The 15169-nt window shown below is 30.1% G+C and overlaps 2 protein-coding genes and 1 pseudogene across 3 annotated transcripts; 2 read left to right on the plus strand and 1 right to left on the minus strand.

Annotated features, from left to right (window-relative positions):
- Positions 1–3564: 3564 nt before the first annotated feature.
- On the plus strand, positions 3565–5282 carry LOC123268872. Of its 2 annotated transcripts, XM_044734297.1 has the most exons (5): positions 3565–3727; positions 3819–3993; positions 4262–4533; positions 4609–4687; positions 4878–5282. In XM_044734297.1, the coding sequence occupies exons 3-5, from the start codon at positions 4384–4386 to the stop codon at positions 5069–5071; spliced, it is 423 nt and encodes a 140-aa protein (XP_044590232.1). In that variant the 5' UTR covers positions 3565–3727; positions 3819–3993; positions 4262–4383; the 3' UTR covers positions 5072–5282. The 2 variants fall into 2 exon arrangements, with proteins under 2 accessions (XP_044590232.1, XP_044590231.1); XM_044734296.1 differs by lacking the exon at positions 3565–3727 and having other exon boundaries at positions 3734–3993.
- Positions 5283–5587: 305 nt separating this feature from the next.
- Positions 5588–7526, minus strand: LOC123268871 (annotated as a pseudogene).
- Positions 7527–7580: 54 nt separating this feature from the next.
- Positions 7581–11533, plus strand: LOC123269713. The gene is made up of 8 exons (XM_044735547.1): positions 7581–7586; positions 8461–8643; positions 8719–8894; positions 8986–9206; positions 9287–9465; positions 9556–9714; positions 9799–10031; positions 10117–11533. The coding sequence occupies exons 1-6, from the start codon at positions 7581–7583 to the stop codon at positions 9637–9639; spliced, it is 849 nt and encodes a 282-aa protein (XP_044591482.1). The 3' UTR covers positions 9640–9714; positions 9799–10031; positions 10117–11533.
- The last annotated feature ends 3636 nt before the right edge of the window (positions 11534–15169 follow it).

Below are 15169 nucleotides of genomic sequence, written 5' to 3' on the forward strand. Positions count from 1 at the left end.
AATCATCATGCTTGAAGCGGTAAAGATACGTCCGAAAACATCCATGTCCTGACAACAACTGCGTCAGATAGTAATTGACCTCGCCATGACTTCGGTTTAGCCAAACGTCGATCTTCGGTATGAGACGGTGTGTCCATCTCCCTGTTGTCGCGGCGTCCCACTGCGATTGCCCTCGTGCGATGCTGTTCTGCCGTTCTTCAGCTCTGAGTTCCTCGGCACTTTGTGTGGTTGTCCTCTTTCGTTGGTAAAGGTTCCGTCTTTCCTCAACTAGGACTCTGAGCGGCAAAGTTCCGGAAATGACACACACTGCTTCCTCTGATATTGTTCGAAAGGCGCTTGCAACTCGTAGGGCACTCATACGATATATTGGTCCAGCTTTTCTCCATGAATCTTGCACCTCTAGTGCGTCAGCCCAAATTGATGTTCCGTAGGTGAGCACCGATGTGACTACTGATGACAATAGTAGCCTCCTGCTCTGCTTTGGGCCTCCGACGTTCGGCATCAATCGTGCGAGACTAGCTCTCACTACTGACGCTTTCGTACAGACGTGTTCCACTTGCTGCTTGAAGTTGAGTCGGGCATCAAGCATCACTCCCAGATATCGTATATGAGGTTGTGATGTGATTTCTCGGTCACCGACATTTATCTTAATTGTTTCAACTTCTTTTCGGCTGGTAATAAGCACTGATTCGGTCTTCTGCTTGGCCAGTTGTAGGTTCACTGTATCCATCCACTGGTTGATCTTCTCAAAAGTGATGTCAAACAGATGTTGAATCTCGTCGAGGTGTTTGGCGACGATCACTGCGGTAACATCATCCGCATACGCTACCAGTTTGACACATCTTGGAAGCTTCAGTCTCAGGAGCCCGTCATACATGATATTCCACAGAAGTGGACCAAGAACAGAGCCCTGTGGCACACCACCGGTTATATCATACTCTTTCGGACCATTCTTTGTATCGTATTTCAGCACTCTATCTGTAAAATAGCTAATCACTAGTCTGCGAAGATATGTTGGCACGTTCTTCTCGTCGAGAGCTTGCATGATGCAGTCCCAATTAGCGGAATTGAAAGCATTTTTGATGTCCAAGGCAGCCACCAGGCAGTACTTCTTCGTTCCACCCTTCCATCTAGTTCCTGCGATTGCCTCTTTGGCCGTATTAACAACCAGGTTGATCGCTGTGTGTGTGTGTGTGTGTGTGTGTGTGTGTGTGTGTGTGTGTGTGCTCGAAGAGCTCAAAAGCCGAGAAAAGTAATCTCTTTGAGCTCGGAGAGCTCAAAAAAATACATAAACTGTATTTTTGAGCTCGACGAGCTCAAAAACGTCATAGGTGCAATTTTAAGCGCCTAAGTATGGAATTAGCAGAAAGTTGCAGAGATAGTCTTCAGGGTCAAACGTTTTCTTAATTTTTTTAAGTTAAAATAATCTGTTATTAAGACTAAAAGTTTTTTTAACATTTAGGTGCAGAGAAATTATTTCAAGTATTTTCGACAGGCGCTCGTGTGTGCACGGAGAGAAAAGAATAGATCTTATTCCTATGTAGAATAGTAACCATTACTATGTTACATAGTAACGGAAATATTTGTAAGAAATTGTGATAAAAATATGAAAAACCACTCATTCGTTGCGGAATTACATTTTGAACTCAACGATGTTGTTTTTTTATTTTTTCGATAAAAATGTCAATTTGTTATTAACAAAAAACATTAGTAAAATAAAAAATTTCCGTTTTTCGTAAATAACTCAATAGCTATAGGTGATATTGAAGATCGAAAAAAGATCCTTAAAGAGGAGGAAATTTAAAAAAAAAAAAGTCTCGACTCCCGGAACTTTGGCTTTAAAAATGATAATTTTTATTTAATGTTGAAAATAGGGTTCCGCGCGTTTTCTATAATTACATTTTTGATCTACTGTACTAGTTAATACAAAGTCCCGAGTAAAAATGAAATTATTATTTTTTACGGAAAAATAATAAATTTCAGCTTCGCCTCGGTCAACAATTACATGTGATCTGAGACATTTCTTATTTTCCTGCCCTAGGTGAGAAATGTACTATTTTTTACTTCCTGCTATGACACTCATTGATTTAGAAAAATTGGAATTCCAACAGCTCAAATCATTGGTTTTACCTCGGTTTTTAAACATCGAGTTCTCATTAGATTTGTGTGTGAGTGTGTGTATGTTTGTGTGGGTGTGTGGGTTTGTGTGTGTGGGTGGGTGGTTGGGTGGGTGTCAATCTCGCATAAATTTTAAACAGCTTGATGATCCATCGAAACGCGGTTTGTGGCATTTTAAAAGATTCTCCCAAACTTATTGGATTTTCTGGAAATTTAAAATAATTTGGCTTGATGGATTTTAAGAAATCTCAAAAATAAAATTTTCAAAAAACTGTTTTTTCAGAATAATTTTTAAATTAATATACCGATTGTTCCTATAATCTAATCAGCTCGCGAGGCAGATAGCCACTGTGAAAGAAGGCCGAAAATATGAGTAATTTTCGGGAATTTAATTGACCGGTAAAATATATTTGAGATTTTTCAGAAGTTATTAAACTGATCATCGTACATTACTCGGAAAATGATTGGAATAGTTTTCTGTAGGACCTCAAAATGTCGATATTTTATTTTATTTTATTTCTTTATTTAATAACTTTATTTTATTTCTTTATTTAATAACTTTATTTTATTTCTTTATTTAATAATAATATTTAATGGAGACTTAATTTCCGAAAGTCAAACTGATTATTATAACTTTTAAAAATTTTTAATTCTCATGTCAAGAATTTAAAAAAAAAATAAAACTTATTTTGAAATACTTAAACAGTAGCGATATTTCTTCAAGAAATGCTTTAATTTTCAGCTGGTTTGTGTTTTATTACAATACCAAAATCATACTATTGGAAAAATTCTATCCTTCAGCGAGTTATTTGATTTAAGTAGTGCATGTTAACATATTATTTATAAAATATAAAAAGATTATTATAAAGATTTATTCGATGAGAGTTGGTATTCAAAATTACCACTTAATTTATCAGCAGTGACATCTGAAACACTCACAAGTAATAAAATGGGAAACTTTGTTTTAGACTTTAATTTTTATATAATATTTATTAGGGGAACCTGGGGTACGAAGTCCCCCATGGGGCACGACGGCCCCCCTCAAAAATTAGGTAAAATTTTTTTTTTTCAATTTTCCTCAAGTTATGACCTCTACACGGTGAGAAATTTCTGTAGAAATTTACTATGCATACATAAGAAGACTGAACCTTAATGACTCAATTCAAAATATTACCATAAAAATTTAAGAATATCATATTGTACCAATCAATATTTACTAGGGACCATAGTAAATTTGACCATGCAACTGTTACATAAACATATATAAAAAATTTTCGTAAACTGACAGAACAAAAACTGTTAGTGTACTTAAAACTTTTCATTATAGTTCCATAGTAAAATTTCTGTTGCTCAGTCGACAATAAAAATTTATAAAATAGTCTTACATTTAGTCACGTGTACTCAGTTTAAATTTAAAATTGTGACTATGAAATTTTCATATGTCCCATAGGCTATGTTCCGATATACACTGTGAGCACTGCGCAGTGGTCTCAGTGGTGAAAAATTCGTTCCGATATGGACTGCCAGTATAATGCTACAGTACCCTAGGGAAATATATGACGTCATAAATCACCGCCATTTTTGCACTGTGAGCGCTGGCATTTTCAAGGTAAGGTACTCGCAGTGCTTTGGTCACGTGATCACAAAAGTGTCGAGAGTTGTATGTAGTTATATAACACCAGTTATTTATTTACAAATAGAAGTTTGTGGTTAAAAAAAACTACAAAAATGGAAAAGTTAGTGATGTTACATTTATTAGAATGTGAATCTAATAAAACATACTCGCTCAAAGTTACGCCCGAAATATATGATCGTGCAAAGATTGGTAATCGCGTTCAAAAGAAACAGCTTCGGTAGATAACGATAGAAAAAGTGGTGAGTTAAAGTGAAATCTAGAAAATTAAAGTTTCGATTTATTTTAATAGAAGAAAAACTTAAATATATTATATTATACTGAAATTTACAGACAGATGACAATTCATTCAGTTTTTTAAAAATAAATTTCAACAAAAATAGTTACTGTAAGAAATTACATACACAAAATTCTTATAAAAATCAGTACAACTTTTTAAGCTTTTCTTTATATTGATAAATCTGTTGAAAATAATGTTTTCATTAAATAATTATTATTATTAAATTAAAGAAGTACACAATTGGACCAAGTCGGAGGTTTTACTTCTAATTGCGAGTTATAAAGAACACCAATTGGAATTTTTGGATGAAAATGCTTGCAAAGCTGATGTATGGTCGAAAGTAATTAATCATATGACGGTTACACTTGCTGAGCACGATTTATCACCTATTGATATCAAAAAATGTAAAACAAAAATGGAAGCACTGAAACGGCATTATAAAGGTCTTAAAGATAATAATAAAAAGTCTGGGAACCAAAAAATTACTTGGCCTTACTATGATGTAATTTTAAAAATTATTTAATTTTTTTTTAACTTTAATATTTATAGCCTACAATTTAATGAAATTCATTTATAGGAAACGGAAGAACTATTTGGTGAGCAGCCATGGATTAAACCGTTGTCCACTGCAGGTTCTAACATTGAAAACACAATGGGTATTTAAAGAATTATATAAACCTATTGTTATTATTATGTGTTTTTTGATAGATATTAATTGTACTTTACTCGCTACTTATACTTTATTAACTCGCTTGAGAATGTATAAAATTTAAAATAAAATTTTTAGCTTACTCTTCGGAAATTGATGAAGAATAATAAAAAATTTACATCTTTTATATTTAACAGATTCTGAAGTTATAAACCCACCATCGAAACGCCAAAAAAAGTTGGCAGATTATTGTGAACAATTACTAGAAGAAAAAAAAGAGAATCGTGCAATTCGCATACAACATCACCAAGAAAAAATCGCTGCTACAAATCAATTAACGGATGTTCTAAGAGAGCTTATAGGTCATGCAACACAAAAACGGCAAAGTTGATTATATTTAAAACTAAGTAATTTTAGTGCAAATATTTTTTATGATTATTTTAATATGATTAAGAATGTTATGCAACATAAAAACGGCAAAGTTGATTATATTTAAAACTAAGTAACTTTAGTGCAAATATTTTTTATGATTATTTTAATATGATTAAAAATGTTACAGACAATTTATATTTTTAGAACGTGCATGTTTACATGTCTAAGTAATACCAAAAATTGAGCTTAAAAGGTTTAATTTAAAAAAAAATGTTAATTATTAATATTTTATAAAATAGAAAGATTTATATTTTCGTACTTTTTAATAGTATAAAAAAATTAATTATTAGGGTTTCCGTTTATGGTATTAAAAGTAATCTTAAGTGCTTTATAAAAACCGTTTATCAATGTTTATAAATAAATGAAAGTTCAAATTAAAAATAAAAACCATATGACCAAGTCAAAAATAATTTTATTTTTAATTCACATCGAGTTTTTTATACAATTGTTGATTACATGAATGATTGTTGATTACATGAATGATGTACATTTTTGTCCATATATATATATATATATATATATATATATTCACAGAATTTGATTAACTGCCTAGTTGTATGTGTATGAACGTACGTAAAGGCTCAAAACTTACAAATTATTTAGAAAATTTTTCAGCTGTTCTCTTTTTTCCATTCCAGCGGTTTTCATGTCATTGTTTGCTTCAACATCTATGTCAAATGGTGGAATTTGATGATTCACAAGAATTGGGATATCTATTAAATCATTTTTCAAAATACAAATGTTATGCAAAATACAACAAGCAATAACATAATATGGTATTAAGTCAGTTCTTTTGAAAGGCAATTCGTCTAATAAACTCCGAAATCTTCCTTTTAACAAAGCATTTGCTCGTTCTATCATCATACGAGAGCGAGAGTGAATCGTGTTATATCGAAACGTTTCTTGATTCATATTACCATTATTTCGATAAGGTACCATTACACATGGTTGGATACTGTAAGCCTTGTCTCCTAATAAATGGCTGTCATTCGGGAAAAATTCAGGTGTCCAATAATTTTGTAAATTTGATAAGCGGAAAACACGGGCATCATGAACTGAGCCTGCTTCACCGCAGTATGCATGAATAAATTTCAACTTGTGATCGCAAACTAGCTGAAATTACAAAATTAATCTTTTTTTAATAAGTAACATATATATATATATCAGCAAAATTAAAAATAAAATTTTTTCAAAAACCTGAGTTTGAATAGAATGAAATCCTTTGCGATTAATATAGCTGGCATGGTGTTCTTTGGGCTGAGCGATTCTTATGTGTGTTCCATCGACTGCTCCTAAAACATTTGGAAATCCGTACCTTCGAAATACGTGATTAGATGTTATTCTTGCTTCTTCATGAGTAGGCCATTTGATGTAAACAGGTAAATAATTATAAATTAGATTTAATAACTTTCCAAACAGTTCTCCATCCTGTTGCTTTTCCAACATTAAAGCGATCACAAACGGATCTGTTAAAAAGTAATAAAATGTTTTGTACATTAACATTTCGACAGTTATTCAAAACGTGTAAAATCGCATTAGATAATAAACACTTAATATTATACCTGTGTGAATCTGGTGTTGACATAGTCCAAATACTCAAAAGAAGTTGTTTTTCGACAGAAATAGGATTTCTACCGTAACGTACAGATTGTTTTTGCAATTCAGGTCCAAGTAGATTTATAAGAAATTCAAAAGTATCTCGTCTCATACTATAATTGAAAAATATATTATAACACAATAATCGTTAGCTAATAGTAACGCCAGTTCTTAATATAAAATTAAAAAAAAAAAAAAAAATACTTCAATGTGTGAAAATGGATGACTTACCGAAAATGACTTTTAAAGGTCTCATCAGTCATTCGAAAAACAGTAGTCTCCACATAATTTTCTATCCTTGGAATAATGTTCTGATCATCGCGATTGCCAAAACAATAGACGAGATCTTCATCATCACTAGAATCATCGTCTGAGGATTCTAATAAATTTTGAACTGTACCAGCTAATACGATCCCGATTATTGTGTAGTCCATTAGCTGTATATTTTTTTAAATTTAATTAATATACTATTATTGTTTGCAAACAAAATATTAACTTTAACTATACATAACCTTTTTTATAGGTTTACAAGTATTTGTGAAAAAATACTTTTTGAAACATAAAAAGGATACTTACTGATATCAGAAATTTATTTAAATTATAATTAAATTCAACATTAAATATTTTATTTTTTAAATATTCAAACAATAACTTTTCTTATTTAACAGAGAACGTTTAATCAAACATTAAATTAAAAAACATTAGTTTGAAAATGGCATGAAAAAACAAGAACGACAGTATACTGGACCGCGTTCCGTTTTAAATAGTAACCAGTATAACTGACTATAAAGAAACGACATCACAGTATACTAATTTGCCGTTATACTGCGCAGTGCTTACAGTGTATATCGGAACATAGCCATAGTAAACGTATGCGCGTCAGTCGCGACGCGCGCTCTTTCATTTTTTCGTGCTTTGTTTTGTGAACATAAGTGTACAAACGCTATCAGTAGTGGTTAACAGTGTTATGAAAATTGCAATAAACATTAAGTTTCAAATAAATATTAGTTCCTAAATCCATCAACACATCAATAATTAGTGAAATATTGTAAGATTCATAAATAATAAAGGTAATTAATAAAATATTTAATAATTTACCGTGAAAAATTAAAATGTAAACAAACATTTGATGGTTAACCTGAAACTTTCACTTTTCTAAATGAAAATTAAGTTAGCCGACATCTAAAAATTTTTCGAATTTTTTTTTTATTAAAAAAACAATTACAAAATAATTAAAAAAAATTTTCATTTGTAAAAAACTCGAAAAACTGAAAGTGCAATTTTTAAAAAATATTTTTTAGTTCTAATTTAATAATTAAAAAAAAAATCAAGAAATTTAAAACGTCGGCTAACTTAAGTGTTATTTTTTCTAATAATAATAAAAATGTCAGACATCCAAAAATTGTTAATTTTATCAATAGAAAAATTATAAATAAATTTTATTTATTGTTTATCATTCTATTTAAAAATTGATTCTTTTTTTTAAATTACTTTTGTTGGATGTCTATCATTTTAAGTGCTACGTAGTTTTTGTCATCTTTGGAATTTTTATAGTTGCATTGTTTTTTAAATGAATTGTGATTGTGAATTAATAAAAATATATGTGTGTCATTGTATAGGTTGTGGAAACACAGTATAATAGACAATTTAGACGACTCGGGGGTGGAGTATTCGGCATATTTTTGTTTTAACGTTTATTGTTGTGACATTACGCATGTATGTGTATCTAACTAATTCCTACATCACTTTTAGAGCGATGGTGATCTGGATATTGATGATCCAAGACGTGATTACGAGGGAGTCGTGAATTCAAACCAGAGCAGTGATGATGAACCAAGTGATTCAAACGAACCTAGATCTGGAACGTCTTTTAATTCACAACTTCCAGCAACTGGTATTCCAGTAGCAAATAATATACGAGTAAATTCAAACACGGTATTTATCTGTCATTGTTCAACTCTTTTTTTAATTTACATGAAATTTCTTCAAACTTTTTTTTTTATGTGGTAGAGACTATACCACATCTTGAATGATGATTCTGATGGTCGGGTGATTCTAAGTATTTATGAAAAGAAAAGGAAATTGATACCCAAAGCTAGAAATAGACTGACAAGATTCGTAATTAAGTTTGAACGTGACAAAGCAGTTGAAAACTTGGAGCCAAGGGGACAGTTACTTAATTTCATGTAAGTAATTGAACACTATTGTTAAAAAAGTTGATTAATCTATATTTATCTTTGTTTCATAAGAATTTAAAAATATTTTTCTTTTCTTTAGGATATCATCTACAAAATTTATTTTTTGGTCAAATGAAATTGCAAAAACGTTTCCTGGTGAACGTGCGGCGACGTACTATACTCCATATGAGTCAGTGGATGATTACGAGATAAATGCCAGTGGTAAACTTTGGCATCACTACAATTATATTAAAAGCAAACTTAAAGAAAGCGGTCTTTTGGTAAATCTCCGAGCTCCAGTTGATCCCCTTCCATTAGATGGTTTGTATCACTAAAATGCAATTCATTTTCATAAACAATTAAAGGTAAATTAAATATTTTCTAAATTATTTATTTTTTAGTGAACATTGTTGAGCAGCTAAATACTTTACGCACTAAAGTCGAACCATGGTGTACGGTGTTAGAATTGTGGCAAAGAACATTTGAAGCCCGAAAAAACTTTTTGATTAAAGAAAGACCAACGGTGGTAGAATATTTAAATGCATATGAATGTTTGCGTATACAGAAAGCTATTGATTTAGTATGATTTGTTTTTAATGAATAACTTATTATTTTTATTTTGTATCTTACTATTGCAATTGAATTCTAATGTAAATCATTTTTATTATAGTTTGAAGCAGATTTTGTGCAATTGTTCCCAGAAAAATCGGCTTCTTTCAGAGACAATTGGAAAAAAGTCGAGATTTTCTCATAACTAAACTGCGGAACATAAAAATCTCGAACGTAAACGATAACGGATTGCTTCACATTGTCACAACATTAAATTCAGGTATACAATTAAATCAATTTTAGTGAATAGACTTGACATAGTTATTAGATTTGTAAAGTTATAAAACTTTTTTGTATTGTTTAGATGTTCAGGATACAGTAATTTTCTATTTATTGCCTTATCTGATTGCTGGTGGGTTAACAAGTCGAAAAAGAAAGCGAAAATCGACAACAAATGAAAACAGTGATGCCACAGTTAATTCTAATAATGTTGTTAACCCTACTGTTGAAGTGGAAGCTCAGCAAGCATCTGGTAAGAAACGAAAACCTCGGGTAGCTTTTCAAGAGCGTCGTGATACTTTTATATTGCAACTTGAGGTAAATAATTAAAAATATTTTTAAGCTTCTTTAAATTAAAAAAAAAAGAAACGAAATTATATGACATTAATTTTTTACATTCTAGAATGTTCTTGACCTTGAAGAGATCGTGAATGCAACAAATTAACGTCGCGGCTCATCATCACTTCAACAGCCGATTCCAGTCATTGTAGGAGAGTTATTAAAACCTACAGCCATTTATGTTGTCGTTGGAAACCGAGCGTATCGAACTGACTCATCTTTATCCGCTGTAGATGTTGCTTTCAAAATTTGCTGGGCGTTGGACTGCACGACAAGTAATTTATCAGACCACAATTTAAAAATAACTGATTACATTGGTGAGGTTGATAATGTTTCAACAAGCATAATTTCCGATAAAGTACTATCATTTGATCGTCAATATCTCACTTTTATATCAAAATTATATAGTTATTCGGATGTATCACGAACAAAAATTAACGAAATTATTGTTTTATTTTCTGGTTTAATGAAGTCTACTTTACATAATTTAGAAAATAATATCGCAGGGTATTTACTATCACAATATAATTTTAATAATCTCAATAATATTCACGACTTATTTGATAATTTGCTTTCTCCATTAGCTAAATATGAAACGGAATTTCGAAGATTTAAAGAGTTTGAAAACTTAAAAACTTATATACAACCGGAAGAAATAATTATTGGTGAAAGACAAGAATTCCAGCATGTTGATGGACGTATCGTTTATAAGCACATTCCGGTATCTGTTCAGTTCGTATCAATGCGGAATGTTCTCAAATCATTTTTTGAATTACCATTTATTTTGCAAGAAACAATTTCTTATGTACAAAAGTTAGAAGCATCTACTGAAAAAATTATTTCTAATTTTATACAAGGTAATCTGTGGAAAAAAGTGAAATCTGAGTTCCGTGGGAAGTTAGTTTTCCCTTTATTTTTATATTTCGATGACTTTGAGCCCAATAATCCTCTTGGAAGCCACAAAGGTATTGCCAAATGTGGAGGAGCCGTTTATCTAAATATTCCTTGTTTGCCCCCAGAATTCCAGTCAAAATTATGTAATATATTTTTATTTTGTATATTTAATAGTTTAGATAGAGAAATGTTTAAAAATGATTCTATTTTTTCAAAAATTATTGAAGAGTTGAAATTTTTGGAAAATACAGGTATTACCATAAATAATGGCAATAATAAAACTCAGTTACACTTTTCGTTGCAATTAATTCTTGGTGACAACTTAGGATTACACGCATTGTTTGGCTTAAATGAAATTTTTCGTTCAAACTACTTTTGCCGATTTTGCATGATACATAGAGATAATATTAATGATGTTACCAGTGAACTCGATTGTAAAATGCGGAATAAAGCTGATTATGATCTTCATGTATCAAATATTAATGCACAAGAATCAGGGATTAAATTACACTGCACATTTCATCAATTACCAAAATTTCACATGCTTAAAAACTCGTATGTAGATATGATGCATGATATATTAGAGGGAGTCTGTCAGGTTGACTTGGCTCGGCTCCTTAATCATTTCATTAATGTTGAAAAGAAATTTACTTTGGAAAAATTTAATAATTTGATACAAGCTTATAAATATTCAAAAAATGAAAAAAATAAACTAATAGAAATAAATGAAAACCAATTAAAAAATAAAAAAATTATAGTTTCAGCCACTGAAATGTTGTATTTCGTTAAAAATCTAGCTTTTATTATAGGTCATTTAATAGAATCGGATGATGAATACTGGTTGATGTTCCTTAATTTAAAACGGATTGTTATAATTGCTACTAGTTCTATCATTCATGCTAAAAATAGTGATATTTTAGAAACTGAAGTTGAAGAATACTTAACTCGTCGAATAGAATTATTTGGTGACAAACTAATCCCTAAGCATCATTTTCTTTTACACTACGCTTCGACAATGAGGAAAATCGGACCTCTGAATAATGTTTCGAGTATGCGTAATGAAAGCAAGCACCAAGATGCAAAAAATTCAGCTTGTGCTGCAAGATCGCGTATCAATGTATGTCGATCAATCGCGGTTAGACATCAACTTAAATTGAATAATACTTTTTTGTCCCAAACTGTTAGTCATTTCTTTTGGCCCTAAGACCACGGTGTCTACAAAAAATTTACCTTTGAAAATTTACGATTTTATAAACAATGGGAAAATATGCGACACTTTTGTAACTTTCAATTGGATTAAAAAGTATGAGTATATTATAGAGACTGGAAAGATTCTTATGAAACCTTCTGAGAATAATCCCCGATTCTTTGAAGTAATTCATATTGTATTAAAATCTGATTATGATGAATTAAAAACCGATAATGATGTAGCTCTAATAGTAAAAGAACTATCAGATTTTAATTTTTGCCCTCACTTTGAAGCTTTTGTTTTCCAGAACGAGGAAACTTTTCAATGGGAGTGTTTGTCCCTTCATGAATTAGCCACCAAAAATATTTTAATTATTGAAAATATTACAGCTATTAATGGTAAAATTTATATACCTAAAACTTGGGTATAAAACAAAATAATTCTTATTGTACTCAAAGTATCATCTTATTAGTAAAAATTTTTTTCTTTGTATTGTATTTATTATTTTTATTATGAAAAAAAAATGCTACGTACTTAGTTGCATGTTATTGTTAATTAAAAAAAAAAATTGAAAATAGATTTGTATTAGACGTTGAATTTATATTAGCCGTAAACTTTAATTATATTAAAACTGTAATAATATTTAAAAGTAATATATTGTGTTTATAATTATTTATAATAAAACTAACTGTCAAAATAAATCCTATGTTCATTGTTAAAAACTTAAAAATTTTGATTGCCAAAAACATTTTTTACTCCAAAACTTTTTATTTTTTACAGGCGTTTTTTTATTTTTTTTTGCTATAGTACATTCGGAAATTTAAATTATTGCATATTTCATTTTACTATGGTAAATTTCAATTTCTACCATTTACTATGTCTGATTTCATTTGTTTCGGAAATTACTATGGGCCATTGTAAAATTTTATTCTGAGTCAATAAGGTTCACTAGTAATATGCACCATTGTAAAATCTAAAATCCATGCAGAATAAAAAATAATGGAAATTTCTCACCGTGTATAATGTTTTTATGATATTTTGGGCCAATATGTGATATGTGGGGCATAATGGACCACTCGAGAAAAAAATTGTAACGAAAAATAATTTTTGTTTTTTTTCAAATTATGATAAATTTGTGGTGAAATGAATTAAAAGAAATTTAATTAAACTAAAAAATTTAACAAAAAATTGAATCATACAGGGGAGAGAGGTACACGACGGTTTCGGGCATAACGGCCCCTCTCATAAATTAGGTAAAAAATTTTTTTTTTATTTTCCGTCAAGTTATGGCCTCTATGATGTTTTTATAATATTTCGGGTCAAAATCTGATAAGTGGGGCATAATGGACCGCTCGAGAAAAAAATTACAAATTTAAAGAATTCATTGTTTTAGGCCTTTTCAGGTCAATGAATGAGAATGAATTTAATTAAACCGAAAAATTGAATGAAAAGTTGAATTATATAGCTTATAAAAAATTGAAAACACAGTTTTTTTAAATTAAAACAGTAATAATTATATTATGAATTATTGATCACGGTATTATCTGCACCAGACAGAAACCTAATCTCAAAGTTTAATTTGAATTCCTCCAAGGATGTCTTACTCTACGCAATTCATATTTCTAATTTTGACTTGATAAAAATATAAAAAAAAAAGTCTGGTTCAAGATATTACGTATTTAAAAAGCTCAATATGAAAACTCAACCTGTGATTTCAATCAATGTAAACTAATGTAACCAATTCATTGCTAAATAACATCTCTGTATTTTTTCTTAATCGTAGGTTTAAAACTTCTGAGTGCAATAAAAGAAATTAATTATATTTTTATTTATTATCAATTTAAAACTAATTAATAGCTTAACAATAAAATTTATAATAATTTTTTAAGACGTTAACAAAAATTACACTTTGAATAAACCATGAAATATAAATGTTTGATGATTAGAAAATCATATCGAGATACTTTAATGAATATACGATTATTCGCAATGATCACAAACATATTCGTCAGAATAATCTTCGCCAATTCCTGCGCAAGAATCATAAGACCATTTATTACAATTTTTACATTGAATCCATGACTCTGAGGACTCTAAGGAAAGTCCATCGCAATACAAACAATGGCAATCATCATTTTTATATTTAAAATGTTTTTTTTTTTTTTTCAAATTTTTTTTTTTTTTTTTTTTTTTTTTTTTTTTATTTAATTGAGGTCTTTTTTTTTGCTTCATGTTATTTTTTTTTTCTGTGAGTTCTTGGCGATACTCAAAACTCGTAAGAATCGTGATTTTCCCTCGACGACGTTTTCTGGAAGGAGAGTCTCTAGATTTTGATGGTAATAGCTTTAATAAAAAAAAGTTTTTTTTTTTATGATTTTTTGGGGAGGGGACGTCGTGCCCCAGAAAAAAAAATTTTTTTTTCGATTTTTTGCAAAATTTCGACTGATTCGTTCAAAGTAGATGGCAAATAAATGAATTTGATGGATAAAAGCCACAAAAAGGAAAAATCGGCTTAAAGGGGCCGTCGTGCCCCAGGCTGCTCTATGTTTTTTATATAATTTAATGTGACTAATCTTTAAATTTTAATGAGTGTGACTAAACTATTCCTTTCGCCTATAGATAGTGGTGTATGCAAAATGAGCTCTATGAGATTTTTCAACTGTTATATACGTAATTTGATCCGAGGAATCCGATTTTGATAATTAAAAAGTCGCCAGATGGTCCAGTATTTTGTTATTAAAAATTTAATTGTTTAAATGCAATTTATGAAAAAACTATAATCAATATATGAAAATTCATTGAAAATTCCGATCGGTCGCATCAAAATACGTAATTAACACCTAAATTACTTTTCACGTATTTTTATTATTTTTACACGCTTTTTATTAGCTTCACTTGTATGTCAGTTTGTCAGTTTGTCAGTTTGTCAGTTTGTCAGTATGTAACTCTCCTCCGCATAAAGAGACTACCATAATGATATTATTTAAATTTTGATTATTATCAACCTAGAACCCAGGTGATGACCTTCCTAGTC

The sequence above is a fragment of the Cotesia glomerata genome, linkage group LG7 (assembly GCF_020080835.1).
Source record: "Cotesia glomerata isolate CgM1 linkage group LG7, MPM_Cglom_v2.3, whole genome shotgun sequence".
Classification (NCBI taxonomy): Eukaryota; Metazoa; Arthropoda; class Insecta; order Hymenoptera; family Braconidae; genus Cotesia; species Cotesia glomerata.

Excerpts from the sequence above, each read along its gene's own strand:
- LOC123268872 (XM_044734297.1), top strand. The coding sequence starts at position 4,384 with ATGACGGTTACACTTGCTGAGCACGATTTATCACCTATTGATATCAAA. Across the intron at positions 4,534-4,608 it reads TTACTTGGCCTTACTATGAT|GAAACGGAAGAACTATTTGG; the intron begins GTAATTTTAAAA and ends ATTCATTTATAG. Across the intron at positions 4,688-4,877 it reads TAACATTGAAAACACAATGG|ATTCTGAAGTTATAAACCCA; the intron begins GTATTTAAAGAA and ends TATATTTAACAG.
- LOC123269713 (XM_044735547.1), top strand. Across the intron at positions 8,895-8,985 it reads GGACAGTTACTTAATTTCAT|GATATCATCTACAAAATTTA; the intron begins GTAAGTAATTGA and ends TCTTTTCTTTAG. Across the intron at positions 9,466-9,555 it reads TACAGAAAGCTATTGATTTA|TTTGAAGCAGATTTTGTGCA; the intron begins GTATGATTTGTT and ends TTTTTATTATAG.